Source organism: Hippoglossus hippoglossus, chromosome 14 (genome assembly GCF_009819705.1).
Source record: "Hippoglossus hippoglossus isolate fHipHip1 chromosome 14, fHipHip1.pri, whole genome shotgun sequence".
Lineage (NCBI taxonomy): Eukaryota > Metazoa > Chordata > Actinopteri > Pleuronectiformes > Pleuronectidae > Hippoglossus > Hippoglossus hippoglossus.
Genome location: NC_047164.1, coordinates 13366952 through 13384823, shown reverse-complemented (window position 1 = coordinate 13384823; position 17872 = coordinate 13366952). Strand labels below are relative to the sequence as shown.

The 17872-nt window shown below is 40.5% G+C and overlaps 1 protein-coding gene across 1 annotated transcript; it reads left to right on the top strand.

Moving 5' to 3' along the window:
- Nucleotides 1-803: 803 nt before the first annotated feature.
- LOC117774841 (adhesion G-protein coupled receptor G2-like) lies at nucleotides 804-17765 on the top strand. The gene is made up of 31 exons (XM_034607501.1): nucleotides 804-959; nucleotides 1121-1233; nucleotides 2613-2683; nucleotides 3490-3567; nucleotides 4186-4256; nucleotides 4367-4887; nucleotides 5539-5590; nucleotides 5676-5713; nucleotides 5799-5929; nucleotides 6009-6081; nucleotides 6710-6767; nucleotides 8331-8382; nucleotides 8476-8543; nucleotides 8668-8711; nucleotides 8818-8857; nucleotides 9023-9132; nucleotides 9236-9363; nucleotides 9488-9608; nucleotides 9708-10504; nucleotides 10604-10805; nucleotides 11688-11844; nucleotides 12413-12577; nucleotides 13346-13468; nucleotides 13563-13608; nucleotides 13696-13799; nucleotides 13909-14033; nucleotides 14569-14940; nucleotides 15054-15337; nucleotides 16166-16267; nucleotides 16691-16852; nucleotides 17387-17765. The coding sequence occupies exons 2-31, from the start codon at nucleotides 1145-1147 to the stop codon at nucleotides 17488-17490; spliced, it is 4488 nt and encodes a 1495-aa protein (XP_034463392.1). The 5' UTR covers nucleotides 804-959; nucleotides 1121-1144; the 3' UTR covers nucleotides 17491-17765.
- The last annotated feature ends 107 nt before the right edge of the window (nucleotides 17766-17872 follow it).

Here is a 17872-nt window from a genome sequence, read left to right as displayed (position 1 = left end):
CACATCTAATTTCAAACAGATAAGAGAGGCCACTCGAAGTCTGTTGATCTTTAAAGAAGATATTTTGATCTGACCAGCCATCATTTTGTATTCGAACCCTCAGCTGAATTAAAAATAAGGACATTCACATCAAGGCCTCTCGGTTTCTCTGCCCTCTGGACTCCCCCTGGTGTACAGACAAAGAACAGCAGCTTTCGATACTCTTGATTCTAACTATCAAATGTGCGGGAAAGTCAAATCATCACATCTATTTGGAAATATTCAGAAGATATAAGATAAACTACACGTTAGATTTATCTGCTTTAGTGCACAAAAAACTCTATATCCCTTTCCTTCATTAATCAGAATTTTCTTTTATCAATTTTTGACCTCTGGAAGAGGCCTATTGATTTATATTTTTATACAATTTTTATTTTGTATTTATTCTAATAGTGTACTTAATCAACATTTTCTTATCGTCCCATAAACAACTGTGATTTTCTATTTGCAATGCACTCGCTCTTCAGGGTGTAGCTGTATTCAATCTGGTCAAATACAAGTTTGAGCACCACAACAATGACAGAGATAAATGAGGCGGCGAGCGATGGAACAAGCTCCTCCCCACTCACAGTCCTGAAAAGCCGGTGCAGAACACGACCTAGACATAGTGCCTGGCTTCTTCTGACGTAACGGTGAATGTCTGAATGCCAGGGCTCTTTTTTTAACCCTGCAGTGTTAACCAGGAAACTCCTGTTTACAGTCATGTCTATCAGTGACAACACTCACCAGGTTGGGACACACCCTGAGGCGTACCTTTACCGTGGGACAAATAAGAAGGAGTTAAATCTGGAAATACCTCTTCCACAGTAGTAGTGTTTGCATAACAGCAGACAGTAGAGGACAGTGGACCTTTCTGGTCTGGTATTTATCTAAACAACTACCTGTACAGGAGCTGGACATTTGATAGAGACTTGCTCAAGGTAAAGTGGCAACATGTTACTTGTCAGGCTGGCATTACACGAGCATGTGTCAGCTGTAGATCTGGGCATGAACACACACAGCAGCCTGCCAGCATCAATAACCAGGTCTGTGTCTATTCACAGAAGAAATAATCTCATGTTTGTCTGACTTTTTTTTCAAGTTTGGATTTTACCCAGGGGACGTTATGCTACATGGAAATGAAGACAAAGTCAACGTTCCCAGGATTTGCTCTGGTGGATCTTCATGCTGTCAAACGTATGCCGTCTCTGTGAGGTAAAGCTGAGGATTTTGTTTGTGTGTTTGTGTGTGTGTGTGTGTGTGTGTGTGTGTGTGTGTGTGTGTGTGTGTGTGTGTGTGTGTGTGTGTGTGTGTGTGTGTGTGTGTGTGTGTGTGTGTTAATGTGTCTCCTTTTTTCTTCATTTGGAATCACAGTTACTTTTTAGGAATTCAGGATTATTCAACCAGATAGATCATCTAAATACAGATATAAGTATTAATTCCATTGAACATTATCTTTAACCTCTAACCTAGATTCAAATCACATTTAGATTTTGTCTTACAGCAAGATTACACAAAAAAACCTGACCAGATTGCCACTAAACTTGGTAGAAGGACGTGCTGTGGGTCAGAGAAGAACCCATTAAATGTTGGTGTGGATCTGGATCAGGGGGCGTATACAGGAATTATTATTTTCTTTAACATTGCAAGATTTTTAAAATCTTGAACCTCTAACTATAGTTTCAAATCACATTTAAAACCTTTGAATGTTTTTGTCCTATTATCTTGTTTTATTATTTTACTAAGCTATTGATAATATGTTGAGGATCAGAGAAGAGGATGCACCTGATACAATGTGGTACAGTGATGTAGAGAACTTCCCCATGAAGGGCAGATCAGTGGATTCAACCTACAAACTACCTGTCTACCTACACCTGTACACTAAAGCAGGACATCTGGATTTATTGAGCAAGGCAACATTGTTCTTTTTGCTCAATCTTTATCACTTTGGGATAAAACATTACTTTGTCTTAACCTTTCTGGAGGTGACTTCTCTCCCTCGTTCCCTTCGTAATATCAAGTGGATAGATTGGTTTAATTTTACATTAGTACTTTTGAACAGCTTGTGTAGGTTTTGAGATATTATTTTGTGATAATATTTGAGAGTATCATTTAGTTTTACATAAAAACGTTCTGAGCTGGTGGAAACTCATGTCTCTAAAGAGTACAGCGTGTTGTATTTCTGCTCAACCGTTCGCCACAGCTGAGAGAAAGGTTATGTCTTTGTTCTGATGTTTTCTTTTAACCTAAAGGTGTGTCTGAACTGGAATGTATTCAAGTGTTTAATTTGGCGCTATTGACTTCTACAGGACTTTACGAGATAAGGTTGATGGACACAATGAGCTGAGAAGAAGAAAAACACATATAATCATGGACGTACAGCGTTCATTAGCATGGGCGTGATAAGGCAAAGGTGTTCCTCGAGTTTTTCGTATGACTCATTGTGACGCTTTTCTTTGACTGTCATAAATGAATAGGTGTGAGAATCGCCAGACGTCACTACAGTGAAGCTTAAACTTGACATTTTATATTGCGGGCAAGGAAATACAAATTTGAAAAATGTTTTAATTTATTTTATTTGCGACTTGTTACAGAATGAGGAATCCTGGTTCGCGTGTCAGACACCTGCACTGGCTGCAGATACTACTGGTCGTCCTGCTCACAGGTGAGGACTGACATCAGCCGTGACAGTTCAAAAAAAGGTTGTCTACAGACAATGGAGCAAGAACTCTATTCTTAAACTGTAACCAACACGCACACACCCACAAACACGTGTTATTATAATTTATTACAGTAACCTGTCAGTCTAGTCTACTATCTCTTTCCTAATCAGAGAAGCCTCTTCCTTCAACAAAGTGGAAAATATAATGATAGTGTGTCGCATAATGTCTACCTGGGCCTCTCGACCATGTTAGGCAACCTAGATTTGAACTTTCAAGTTTTTTTTGAAGTATCACTGTGTGCCAGGGTGATACCAAATGGAATAAATAGAAATCCTATATTTTATTTATCTATTTAATATATCAATTTATTTGTATTTCAGTTTATTTTTCTTTGTTTGTTTGTTTTTATTCAGTGACAGCCAGGGACCGGAGGCCTTATGTTTTCGGGTTGTCCATCTGCCCCGTTTTGTTTACAAATTTCCAATTTAACTCATGGATGAACTGATTAATATTCGATGGTCAAAGGTCCTCATATTGTGAATGTGATATATCAGGAACACCCATCTGGCACAATCCTTCACTTAGACTCAAAGATGACCAGTGTGAGGTCAAAGGTCAGTTTGTCCATCACAGGATTTAGAAATTTGAACGTGTTGAATCTGGTCCATTAAACATTGTCAGGATGTCCAGTGTCTTCCATCGGGGGGGGTCACATCCGTCACTATGAAACTGAAGTCATGTTGAAGTGTACATATCATCTTTGTCATTTGTTTCTGTGCAGACTGACGAAACGCTTTTCTTCCATCAGGTGAAACTTCCTGTAATTCCACCTCCGCTGCTCCGTTTTCTCCTCTGACCCCCTCTACAGCAGCTGCACCGACCTCAGGTAAACTTACTGAAGCTGTCAGAGTCACTTCTACTCCAGTTCAAACATCTGGCCACAGAACAGGCCAATCGTCTATTTCAACCACAAACCACAACTGGTCGTGACAAGTTCTGATCACTGCTGGTCACACATGGACCACGGCCACTTTTAATATTTTAGAAATTAGTAGTTTTATATTGTAGTTTTAGACAATAAATGAGAGCTGCATATTTTTGCATCCAATACTGACATATGGCCAGATGTTCCGTAGTGCTGGCGAGGAGATTCTTTTTGAAGTCATGTAAGTGAAAAGGTTGACTCCTTGTTCTGTTTAAAAACCATGAACCTAACGTGAGGTTTGAAAAAATGTGACACTGCCCTTTAAGATCAACTTGAGCCATGAAGACTATAACTTGGCCAATGTAAAACATGTGTTCCCTGTGGCTTTTGGATGTGGATGATGTTTTGGCTTAGTGGTGATAATTCATTCTAAAATGTTTCTGTTGGTTGCATCGTGGGAAACGTAGGACCCTGTAAAATTCTTGGATTCAAGAATATCTCATCCAATGCTGCATTGATTTTGATCATTTTTTAATTATGTCTCCCCAAACTATGTTCTGTCCTTGCTTATTATGACAGCATCCTACTTTCTTCACGTCACTGTGGATGTCATTGGACAGAAGAAAAACGAATCAGAAATCAAGAGCTGGGTATGTTGGGGAACAGGTTTTCGACATGTTGTTTATTAAAGTATCAGTTTTATGATGTCGGTTTGTATCCTGTGATTAAATGTAATGAACATCATGTTCTTTTTCTACAGCTTGACAAAGTGTTCACAGCCAAGATGGTGGGCTGCGTGTCTTCAAATGAGACGACACCAACGACGACAGCAGCAGCATCACAAAACTACACAACAACAACTGCCACTACACAAACTACATCTGCGAGCACTTCAAATAAGACGACACCAATGACAACAGCAACATCACAAAACTACACAACAACTGCCACTACACAAACTACATCTGCGAGCACTTCAAATAAGACGACACCAATGACAACAGCAGCAGCAACATCACAAAACTACACAACAACTGCCACTACACAAACTACATCTGCGAGCACTTCAAATGAGACCACACCAACGACGACAGCAGCAGCAACATCCCAAAACTACACAACATTTGCTACAGCTTCAACAACGGTCAAGAGCACCAACACAGCTACAACATCTCAATCCATCATGGCAGCTCCGATAACTTCTTCAACCGTCACCACAAAGAAGCCGAAGAAACAGAATCCGAATCCGAATTCAAACAAGGGGCCGGTAGCAGCAGCCAGGTATCACAACAATGATTTCTTTAAGTAAAATAAGAAAACTAATTCATGAATTATGAATGAATGATTTAATACAACTTCTTTATCAATTACATTTAATAATTAATTAATTAATTATTTTGTTCATATATTTATCTCTCATAAATAAATCTCTCACCAGAGAGAACTGTGGCTCAAAATGTGTTGTGCTGAAAAATGTTGGATCATTATGAGACTGTGGCGGGACTAATTAAATGGTGGGCTGCCACAGTCGCAGTAATTAAATGGAAACACTGTTTATAAGTGGAGCTAACACTACAACAGCAAACATAGAGGAGAATCAAATTGTGCTGCTGTTAATCGGAAAGTAGACGAGCACTAGCAACAATGCATATTTAAAACGTCTGAAATGTGTTCCTGTGATCAAAACTTGGCTTAAGAAGAAGCTGACGCTGTGCTTACCTGAACTGTCACAAAATGATGACACATGAAAATGTACCTAATTTCCCCAAAATTGCATTTATATTTGTCATAAAATGATTGACATGTTTTTCTGTGACAGGCAAAAATGTATCGGAAGCAGAGGCAGAGACAGTTAAACTAGACACACAAAGCGAATTAGATGACTTCTTAAAAAAGTTCTATACTGCAGATTTAACTCAAACTTGCTCTTCATTGTCTCAATTTACTTTTCAGAAGGCTCAGAAGAACCACTGGTCTATTTCAAGTAAGTTAACTTTTAAACGTATGTGTAGTTCACAGCGTGTGAAGGGAACCATCATGTTAATGGAGATTAATTTCTGTTTTCACAGGGAACTGAGGTCTCATGCAGCCAAAAGACTGCAATAAAGTACGTGGAATAACACACTATTTTCCAATTGAGTGAAATGAGTGTAAACAATGTATCTGTTGCTAACACTGACCTATTACCTCAGAAACACAACGTGTACCGTGACGCTGCATCTGAGCCAGGCCGTGCCTCCATGCTGTATCCTCCGTATTCTCTGTGCGGCCAGTAAGACATCCCCTGACGTCCGGGTGGTAGGAAAAACAGCAGATAGAATCGGTGAGGGACGAATAATCATCAGTTACAAAATAACCAACCGAAAAAGTCAACGCAACTAACCCAATGTGTCACTGAACAGGTCCGATGCAAAATGGCTGCAACCCACTTGAGAAAAACAGGTGCATTTACAACGGTCCAGGCAGTGCATCGTGGTAAGACCCTCTGTATTTATAAAGATTCTGTTTTCATCACTTCCCAACTTGTTCAAAAAATGAACAACAAAAACAAGAAACACCAGAGTACAGTGATGCTTGAATATATTCTAAAATGAGTGTTTTTCTTTCAAGGTCAATTTACAGTACTGCCTGTGCATTTTAAAAACATTTCATGAGGTTTTTGGGGGGGCTGTCATAGACTCTATATAAAAGGTGGACAAAACGTTTCCACCACACGAAGATACAAGCAATGCCAGAGTCAGACCTCGACCAATCGCGAGTCAGTCTCAGCTGTCAATCATGATGTTTCACCCTGTTTTTAAAGCATCAATTAACTAATCAAAACCAGACTTAGCGGAAAAGGAGCACATCAAATCAGGTTGAAAATGACAGACACCATCTTTCACAAAAGAAATTTGATACATATTTTGATTTGCTACATATCCCATCAGCTAACATGGAGGAGGAAGGTATTTATGACCTATACTGTAGACAGCCACCAGGGGGCAATCAAGACACTTTGGCGTCACTTTGGCGGAGCTGTCATGTCGTCCATCTTTATATCTTTTTATACAGTCTATGGGTCTAACAGGCATACTTCAACTATGGTTTCATCTCTCACCAGTGAGCGGTCCAGTGATGCATATGTGAAAGATCAAGGCAACTCAACTATCTGTCGACCAAGTGAGTAAAGGAAGTGTTCAACCACTTTGGATGTTTGTCAAAGATCTACACACAATAACACACACGATTAACAAAGAGCAAAAAATAAATTTCAACAGGTTTTGGGTAAATTATGAACTTTTCTTCTATTAAGAGCCATTTTGTTTTTATAACATCCTTTGCGGCCCACACTAAAATATTGAACACATACATCACACTAACCAACTGCTTCTCTTTGATGACGCGTCTGATGTCAGATGATGATGATGATGATGATGAAGGCTGGTTCTGGCTAAAATAACTTTTTGAAACAAATCCTCACGTTTGGTAAAATCCTGCATGGACTTTGCACAGACAGTGATTCCTTCCTCATATAAAAACAGCACACACAACAAAATGTCTGGGTGGGTTGTATGTGTTATATCAGTTGTTGTTTGTTTCATAGACCAGAGAGACTGAACATTTCTTGCAGGGTCCATCAGTGTTTTACAAGCATCTTGTGCCATGTTTCAGTAAATCTCTCTCTGTGACAGTTCTTCCACACGATCTGACACTTTTTATTCAACAAAAGCAGCAACAAGGCTCCTTCACAAACCCTCCTTCTAAATGAGGTTTCAGCTTCTCACCTATGAACTTACCTGTAACACTTTGTTTCTCTTGAAAGCTGCTTATTGGCCAAACAAACTCGACCAGGCATCCTCCAGGGTTTTACATAACCGGTTTCTATTTCATTGGAACAAAAAAGACTTGTATCCACTTGTGGGAGCAGCAGCAACCAACTTCCTCTTTGCTGTCAGCCATGACAGTACCTGCTGCCCATGTGTTTCCTTCTCCCTGTGCATGGCCTGACTGGCACAATAGACTGTAAAGGTAGATGTCATGACAGCCAGATCAGCTCCACCGCCTCCTGGTGGCTGGTATGAGTACAGATACAGTCTCCCCCATGTTAGTAGATATGACATGGCCCAAACAAAATAAAATAAAAGTTAACATCAAATTGAAGTACAACAATTGGAGTAACTGGAGACCACTTCTTCAAATGTAAAAAAAAACCCACAGAAAAAAATACATAAAATGCCTCCATACTGCTCCTGTGGTGTCATCCAAGTGTCCATAAGCCCCGACATTCAAATTCGACTCGAAACCTAAATTTTGCCTAAATGTCCGCTGTTATCCTCAGCCCGCACGCACAACCTTGCGCCTCTATGCTCTCGCCCAAGGGGCACGATAGCTGCGATAAGTATCAGGGTAACAGGACTATTTTTAAGCTTTCAAAGAAACAGTGCAACATTTTGGGAGATACACTTTGTCACTTTCTTGCTGGAAGTAAGAGGAAAAGCTTGGTACCACATATGTCTACGTGGTAAATACGAAGCTACAGCTAAGTAAGAGTGGAAACTGGGAGATGTTGTGACACAATCTCCAACTTCAAGTGTTTGTGCCTCTTGAGTCAAATTTAAAATAATGCTGTAATGTGACAAAATATCGTCAACATTGGTTAAATGCTGATGACGGACTTAAAATCAGTGTTATACTGTCGTTCTGTAAACACTGATACGGTGAACTAATTTGATTTGACTTCGGTTTCAGAAATAGAGAAGAACTGCAGCTGCTCAGCGTATTGCAACAAAGCTGGTTCGTGTTTTATCAGATAACTAAACCACCAGATTATTATCTAGATCTAAACTGAAAGCTTTTTACAAGTTACCTTTTCTTCTTTGTTTTTAGATGCATACTACACTTTTCAGATATTCATACAGAGTCCAAAGGTGAACAATTCATATGTCTATTCCAAGGTAAGTTCCCGTGCACACACAGAGCATACATACACGCATGAATTTATGTTTCAGTATTTGTCTTTACTTTATATATTCAAAAGTTAAATTCTTATTGCATCAAACTGTGATGTGTTTTTTACAGGTTTCTAAAATACAAGCCGCACCAATCTGCTCTCCAGCTACAGAGTAAATTTTGCCATTCTTCATTTATATACAGACCAAACTATATAAGAATACATTGATTTTTATGAAATGAAAAATAACTCCTAATATTTGCAATGTTCCTTTGCAGGTTTCCATGTCCTTGGTCCCTCATGTCATCAGGATACAATGTAATCAGCCAGCAACACATCATCATTCTGAGTTTTATGAATATTTGAATTAATGCCTCGTCACCATGTTTATATACAGTCTATGAGCAAAACTGATCAAATGTATAATCCTGCCATATTGTCCACATAAATACAACTTATGACACTTTGTTCATTTTGCTTAAGCACACAAAACAAATGATAATCTATATAAATTATATACAATCACTTGAGATGACTAAAATTGACATTTCTACACAGGATGTGCAACTGATCTGTGAAAGCACAGGAGCAAGGTAAGTAATCATTTTAAAAACACAACACATCATATGTTCTGGTGCAGCATTTTAACTGTGACTGAAACATCTGTGCACCTCTGACTTTTTCTTTTTATTCCAGTCTTCAAAGCTGCAAAGTGATTGTAAGCTTTGCTCGTGAGGTTCCGATCTGCAACGTGTCGGCAGCGGTGACCAATAGGTTTGCGTCCAATGAACACATCAGTTTTAATGGACAGGTGACTCGAGTAGGTGTGTATATTACATAACCATAGGGCAACAAGTCCATTCAAAATCACCTCATACAGTCAAGAAAAAAGAAACAGATGTATCATGTAAAAGTCCTCATTTATGTGTTATCTGAAATGTCATGCAGCAATATGTGGGAATTCAAATGCCAGTGAGGATCCACTGATGTCCCAGTTCACATGGGAGAAGAGTAGCCTAAAGCCTGCCACGTTTTGTAAGGCAACAGAAGAGTCTGTCAACCTCACCTGGTTTGTACGATTTCTACAACATCAAAATGTTACAGCGGATTTTAAACGCTTACAAGTATTTTCTCTGTTAGATTTCAATTTGCCCTTTTTTCTTAATAGTCAAAATGGGAAAAATGTGGTCGTGGAGCTGGATGAACGGTGTGACGGCCCGAACGTGACGACCGTGCAACCAAACACCACCACGACTGTGAACGCAACCTCATCCCCACTGAACACGACTGCTGAACCCCTCAGCAACACCACCACCACTGCTAATGTCACAGTGACAACAACCCTCAACAACACCACAACCACTGCTAATGTCACGGTGACAACAGTCAACACCACCACCACCACTCCTAATGTCACAGTGACAACAACCCTCAACAACACCACAACCACTGCTAATGTCACAGTGACAACAGTCAACACCACCACCACCACTCCTAATGTCACAGTGACAACAACCCTCAACAACACCACAACCACTGCTAATGTCACAGTGACAACAGTCAACACCACCACCACCACTCCTAATGTCACGGTGACAACAACCCTCAACAACACCACAACCACTCCTAATGTCACAGTGACAACAACCCTCAACACAACCACAACCACTCCTAATGTCACAGTGACAACCCTCAACAACACCACAACCACTCCTAATGTCACAGTGACAACAACCCTCAACACAACCACCTCTGCTAATGTCACAGTGACAACAACCCTCAACACAACCACAACCACTCCTAATGTCACGGTGACAACAACCCTCAACACAACCACAACCACAACCACTCCTAATGTCACGGTGACAACAACTCTCAACACAATCACAACCACTCCTAATGTCACAGTGACAACAACCCCCAACGCCACCACCACCACAACAAATGTCAACACAACTGAGTCAGGTTTGTGATCACCTCAGCACTGTTGAATCACTTTAAACATCCAAGTTTACATTATTACGGCATCATTAAAGTATCCCGTCTGCATTTTGTTGACTGCAGCTGAAAGACAGGCCGACGCGCTGCTGGAGCTGACCAGAAACGTGGCCAACCTGAACTCCAGCCAGGTGGATCAGCTGGTGTCTCAGCTGCAGGATCTTTTGTCAGGGCCGACCGTCAGCCTGGCTCTGGGAAACAGCTCCGTCCACATTGTCAGCAATCTGCTGGGTGCTTCTGCTGAGACGCTGGCCGACTCCTCCAGCAGGTGGATTTATTTAACATTCTCTGACACATTTTACACTGCTAGAGAAATGACATGACATGACTGGGATTGAACTTGAACTTTACGTTAATGTCTGTGCAACAAATGATTCCTGCTGATGACGATGTCGAGTCATGTGCAAGAGCAGCAAGTTTCCCACCGAATTGATTCAATCTATGGTGGTAATGGGGTATTTTGAATGACAGGTTCACAGTCTAAAAAGTGAAAGATGAGTTGGATTTTATTCATGTGGGAGAGAGAACTGCACTGCATGCCACAACTGCAGCCGAAATTATGAGGTCTGTCTGCATGGACAGTAAAAAACATTTTGGGCCAGAGCGTGTAAAAAAATGTTTTGGTGCATAATGAAACTGTGGCGGGACAAATTAGAATATGGCGGGCTATCACAGTCTATATAATCAATAGGAAACACACCTTGATAAGATGATATCTCTCCATCACAGTGGCTGGGTGCAACTGAGGTCATTGGAGACGAATATACATTTTGTTACTTATCTTGTCTGCACAAGATATTTATCATAAACCAATAAGTTATAATCTTGTCCCACCTGTCAGCCCAACCGAGGGGAACAGAGTAGCTGTAATTGGAGATTAATCGTCCTCCACATCCTATTATTGTCTCCTTACAAAGATCTTATGTGAACTAATGATCCCATTTAATTCTAAAGTTCAACATATTTCTACCATAAAAATACCCCATTAAAAACTGTGTGCTGCTTTATTCACCAGATCACATATTCCTCATAGTGTGACCTGGAGCAGGTCTGGGGCCCAGGGGTTGGGAACCAGTATAACTGAACTGGCTCAGTGAATAGTAGATTAATTGCTACTGTGGACAGTAACATTTCCTCTCTGTTTCATCAGGATTATAGATATCATTGACACAGTGGGGTTGAAGCTGGTCCTCGACGATCAGGCTGAGACCCTCTTGGCCTCGGCCGTGGCTTTGTCTGTAAAACCAGCAGATGGCAGCAACTTTCAGGAAACGTTTTTTTCCATCTCAGACCCCACTAATGTACTGGTATGGCACGATTAACATTTCACTTTATAATATACCATCTGAATGTGGTGTTTTATTGTTCTTACATCACCAGCGGAATATTTACTGGACTTACTGGGATATTGAAGTGGAACAAAGTTCTGGTTCTGGCTTTTTAAGTAAAATAGTGTGCTGTCTTTTACCCTGATAGTTTCATAATGCTGTTAATGACTAAAAATTGTTCTCATAACGTGTACATACTTAATATTTGCAAACAAATTATAAAGAACGAGTTCCCTAAAACTCATGTAAATCATTTAGATTTCACCCACATTCAGTATTTTATACACATGTGGAAAGGCTGTTGCTGTTTCTGCCTGCAAACATTCACAAGGTGAACTAGGTCAGAAATCCGGACTGCCAACCTACTTCTTTTAATCTCAAACATGATTTCTAATGTCATTTCTGTGGGTACCTTCCTGGATTACACTTGTTTTTGTGCACGTAACGCAAAGCTACTGCCAAGAGTTGCCCCAAATAACAAGTGGTGAAAAAACGTCCACGGTGATAAAATCTGTTTGTTGAGCCTGTCTCTCTCTGTGTGTTGCAGGTCCGTGGGGATCCCAGGTCGAGGAGGAGCGTGAGAGCAGACTCCTCCATCCCTCAGGGCTCCATCAGGCTGCCCCCCACCCTCACACAGGACCTGACCACCGAGCAACAGCAGCTGGCCTCACGAGTCCAGTTCAATTTCTACCAGAAGAGCACAGTGTTCCAGGTCTATACGTTCAACCAATGTCCCATTCACATATATATATCTTAAATATTATGAGCTGGGAGACACAGGAAACTTAGACTCTTTTGATTCTTACAGATATTTGTCACTCTTATCACCTTGGTTGTTAACGCCTCCGTGCTGGTGGTGACAGCCATTGGCTGGAGGAATTATGTTTGTTTGTGAACACCATTTCTCAAGAACACCTTCAGGGACTTTCCTCAAATTTGGTAAAAAAAATGTTGTATTAGACTCATAGATGACCTGATTAGATTTTGATGGTCAAAGGTCAACGTCACTGTGACCTCACAAAACCAATTTTTGGTCCTGTGAAGGCAATATCACAACAAATCCTTGAGGGAATTTTCTTCAGGTTTAGTACGAATGTTCACTTGGAATCAAGTATGAACTGATTAGGTCAAAGGTCAAAGTCACCTTCGTCGCGCAAACATGTTTTTGGCCTCTTGGTATCTCAACACTGCCTTTTGGGAATTTCTTCAAATTTTGACTAGTTGTCAGATTAAGCCATTAGATTTCAGTGGTCAAATGTCAAAGGTCACGGTGACCTCATATGAGTCTGGAAAATGTATGTCGGCTTAAACTGCACTGGTTAATGGAAGCATACAACCACTGAGCGGTAATTCTAGTATATATTATATTTCAGGTTTAGTGCTTTAAACTGAAGTGATGCATTTTCTTTTGACTTTCACATTAAAAAAAAAAAAGTTTTTCCAGAGTGATAATGTGTGTTGTCTCCAAACGGCCTCACAGGACAGATCTTTGGGTGAACGCAAACTTAACAGTGGGATCCTGGGAGCGAGTGTGGCCAACCTGTCCATCACAGGACTGAAGGACAATGTTGTGATTCACTTGAGGAACAAAGAACCAATTCCTGTGAGTCTGTTTTCAAACACTGTCCCTCCCAACATCAGGTCCCGTTAGAGGCTGTAAACTGATAAATGCTCTTGTGCCTTTTCCCAAACTACAGGATGATTTCAAGGCCGTGTGTGTTTTCTGGGACTTTGCATTTAATAGTAAGGTTCTCTTGATCTTTTTTAACAATTAGAAAATTACGTGAATATAAACAAATATAATATGAAAATCTCTTTTTTACCCAACAGATGGGTCAGGTGGTTGGAACGAAAGCGGCTGCTCTGTCCTGAACAGCACCGACAACATGACAACCTGTGGCTGCAACCATTTAACCAGTTTTGCAATCCTGCTGGTGAGGAGATGATCCATTTTCGAACTCATTCTCATGCATCTTTTTGTTTGCTGATAAAACGTCACCCCTGTAACTTCTCTGTGTTTTTCTCCTGTTGTTTTTCAAACAGGACCTTTCCAGACAACATTTAACCGATCCTCTCCAGGCCACCATCCTCACCTTCATCACATACATTGGCTGCGGAATCTCTGCCATCTTCTTGTCTATCACCCTCCTCACCTACTTGGCGTTTGGGTGTGTATTCAGAGCCATTACATAAATAACACACATCCACACTTTGATAATTGCTGTTGAAGCACTTGGCTTTTTATGCCTCTGCGCCAGCGACAGTGGCCAAAGGCATTTGTTTATGGCTTGTCCATCCCAACGCTTTCAGGAAACTTCTTCAAATTTGACATGAATACTTGACTTGAGATGATTTGATTCTGGTGGTCAAAAGCCAAAGGTGAAGGTCGCTGTGACCTCAGAAAATCAATTTTTTGCCTTGTGAACTCGTTATCTCAAGAACGCCTGAAGAGAATCCAATATATTAAGGTCAAGTTTTCACTTAGAGTCCAAGATTAACTGATAAATTATGGGTGGTTAAAGGTCAAAGATCAAGGTCACTGCGGCCTCACAAAACATATTACCTTCAAGTTGTACTATTTTTTTAAATACTCATTCATGGTTTAAGTGAAAGAATGTGCTACATTCAAAGTACTACAAAGTAGGTGCAGATATTTATGATAAATGCATATTTCAAATCGTCTACACCATTTAATCCCTGCAGGAAGTTGCGTAAGGACATTCCATCCAAAATCCTGATCCAGTTGTGTCTGGCTCTGCTGCTGCTGAACCTCGTCTTCCTGATTGATGCTTGGCTGGCGCTCTACCCAGAGGCCGTGGGCCTCTGCATCTCCACCGCCTGGTTCCTTCACTACTTCCTGCTGGTTTCCTTCACCTGGATGGGACTTGAGTCTGTCCACATGTACCTGGCCCTCGTCAAGGTCTTCAACAACTACATATCGCACTACATGCTGAGGTTCTCGTTTGCCGGCTGGGGCATCCCAATGATCGTAGTCATCATCGTGATCGCTGTTGACAAAGATAACTATGGTCTTGTCTCCTATGGAAAGTTTCCTGACCGCCCTCCTGATAGCTTGTGAGTTTTTCGACACAACGTAAAAAATGCTCAACAAATACCAAAACATGTGAAATTAAAACAGCACAACACAAATATCAAACCCGTTGACTCTCTCCTGTCTTCTCCCACAGCTGCTGGCTGAAAAACGACACCGCCTTCTACGTCGCCGTGGTGGCGTATTTCTGCGCCGTTTTCCTCTTCAACGTCGCCATGTTCGTTGTGGTGTTGGTGCAGCTGTGTCGCATAAAGAGGCAGAACCCACACAACATGCAGCACCGCACCACGCTGCAGGATGTGCGCAGTTTGGTGGGGATAACCATCCTCCTGGGCCTCACTTGGGGCTTCGCCTTCTTCGCCTGGGGGCCCGTGAACCTGGCGTTCATGTACCTCTTTGCCATCTTCAACTCCTTGCAAGGTGGGGGTTCACATCACAGTTTATCATTACATTTTAGCATTTTATACTTTTTTGAATCAATATACTAAAGCACCAACTTTCTCTGGGACTCATTGTTATTTACCCAAATGGGTTGCACGGTGATGAGCTATTATAATCTACTCCATCTCTAACTTATACATCATCACTTGCACCAAACCTGCAGGATCTGCTCGGCTACTTTCACTCTGCCTGGAGTCCAGCTCGGAACTCAACAAACACTTTTACAAAAAACACCTTTGTCTGATTGTGTGTTCGGCCTTTGAGCCTTTTAAAGTCAATCTGACAACAGTCGTTTAAACCCGCAATAAAAATAATTTGTGATAAATGGTAAATGGACTGTGTTTATAAAACTCCGATCTTATCGACCACTCAAAATGTTACACATGTTAACACTCACCAATTCACACCCACATTCATTCAGGGCCTTTAAAGTGCTTTTTCTATCACACACAATTCAAACACAACCAGCACAGATACCGTGGGAAATTTAATGTTGACTGGAGGTGCCAGGAGTCAAACCACCAACCTCCTGGTTAATGGTCAACAATCTCTTCTTAAGTAAGATTTTAATCTTATAGCACTCACCTTGGGAATTATATAAAACTATATATATGTAGAGCAGTATCTAGTAATAATGGACTTTATGCACACTGGCAGTTTTCAGTAAAACCTAAATACATATCTAACTGACCCCTAGAGGAAAAGACAATTGTGTCTGTATCCAGTAGCAGTACGTCTAATGACATTGTGCTGCACACTGTGAAAAAGATTTGCTGTGGCCTTTAAAAGATGCTTCTGTTTTTGCAGGTTTCTTTATATTTGTGTTCCACTGCGCAGTGAAGGAAAACGTGAGGAGGCAGTGGAGGATGTACCTGTGCTGCGGCAAAATGAGACTGGCAGAGAACTCAGGTTAGACATGTTCACTTTCCATTCCACAGATCCACCATTCTGGCTGTAATCTAGCCTTTACGTTTTCAGTGCTCATGTACGATGTCTGATTCCTGATTCCGTTACATGTGAACATCTGCTCTTTCAAAGTCTAGGCCATTATTTGCATGGTTGCAGGGAGTAATGACACATTGAACTCTGATGTCACATTTCATATCGTCAAATCAAAATCGAATACATTTTTATTTGTATTGCTCATATTCACAAATCATTTGCCTCTTAGGGTTTAACAATCTGTACATCCTCTGTCCTTAACCCTTGACATCGGAGAGGAGAAACTACCAAAACAACACCGAAACCTCAGGGAGAAACACAAAAGGGGGATCCAGTGGCATAGAGCAACAACATAATATCTACAACATCTTGTGAACTTTGTCTTCCCAGAATGGAGTCGTAATGCGACACAGAAGACTACGAAGAGGTCGTCAGTGACCAGACTGACGTCCCTTCACTCGTCTCAGTCGTCCCAGTCCAACAACTCATCCAGCTCCTCTTTTCTCGTCCACAACACACCACAACCCACAACAGAGCCGACTCAGGGCATCGGTGAGTGAAGAGAATTGAGGTGTTTTGCGTCAGAGCCACTTGACTACGACAGGTTTAGTCATTAAAACACTTACTGTATGTTTTGGTTGGTTTTTACAGCAGGACCTTACTCCAACCATATTATGTCTAAATAAGTTTTGTATATTGCTGTAGCTTATTTAAATATTTCTACTGTAGCCTTGATTTGACGTGTTGACGATTGACTTTAACATTATCTTATATTACACCAATATCCACAGAAAATTAGGATATTGGTGTACATTTATATATATTTACATTGGGAGAGGACCCTTTCTACCGAGTCCACCATGTTTTTTACAGTATCCCAAACTGGACAAACTAAAGATCTTTTGAGTTTTTATGACAACTTCACCACTAGATGTTTCTACACACTGAACCTTGAAAATGTTGTTCAAACATATTTTGTGCTGACATAATTTTCATTTGTCTTTCAAACAGCTCCTTATTGGGGATATAGCTATTATATAGCTAGACACTTTTATTAGAGGTAATGACAGCAGTGTTGTGTTACAGGCAGCCCATTTGAAGACCGAACAATCACAGCAGACGAAGAGCCCAACATGGACGTGGTCCTCAATGAGATCAACAGACAGTACAGAGCCCAACAAGCCTCCTGATCCACAAAGGACAGAACACACTGTCTAAGAATGGCTCTTATTTTGAAATACATGTATATAATGTAAATTAAGCAGTGATTTATGTATTTTATGAGAAAATATTCAATGTAAATTATGGTTTGATTTTTATACATTTCATACATTCACAAATAGCATGTATTCCTTTGTACAGTGATGTTATCAGTATATTATATTACAATGGTAAAAGGCCAGAATATTACATGTTGGATTAAACTATATAATACCAAAAACTAAATATCTTAGACTCCCTTTTTGATGCATCCACATTTCTAATAATATAAAGAAAAGGTAATAAGGTATATTTATAGGGTGTTTTTCCTCAGAATAATTCATGGATCTTTCATCCATCCATCCATCATCT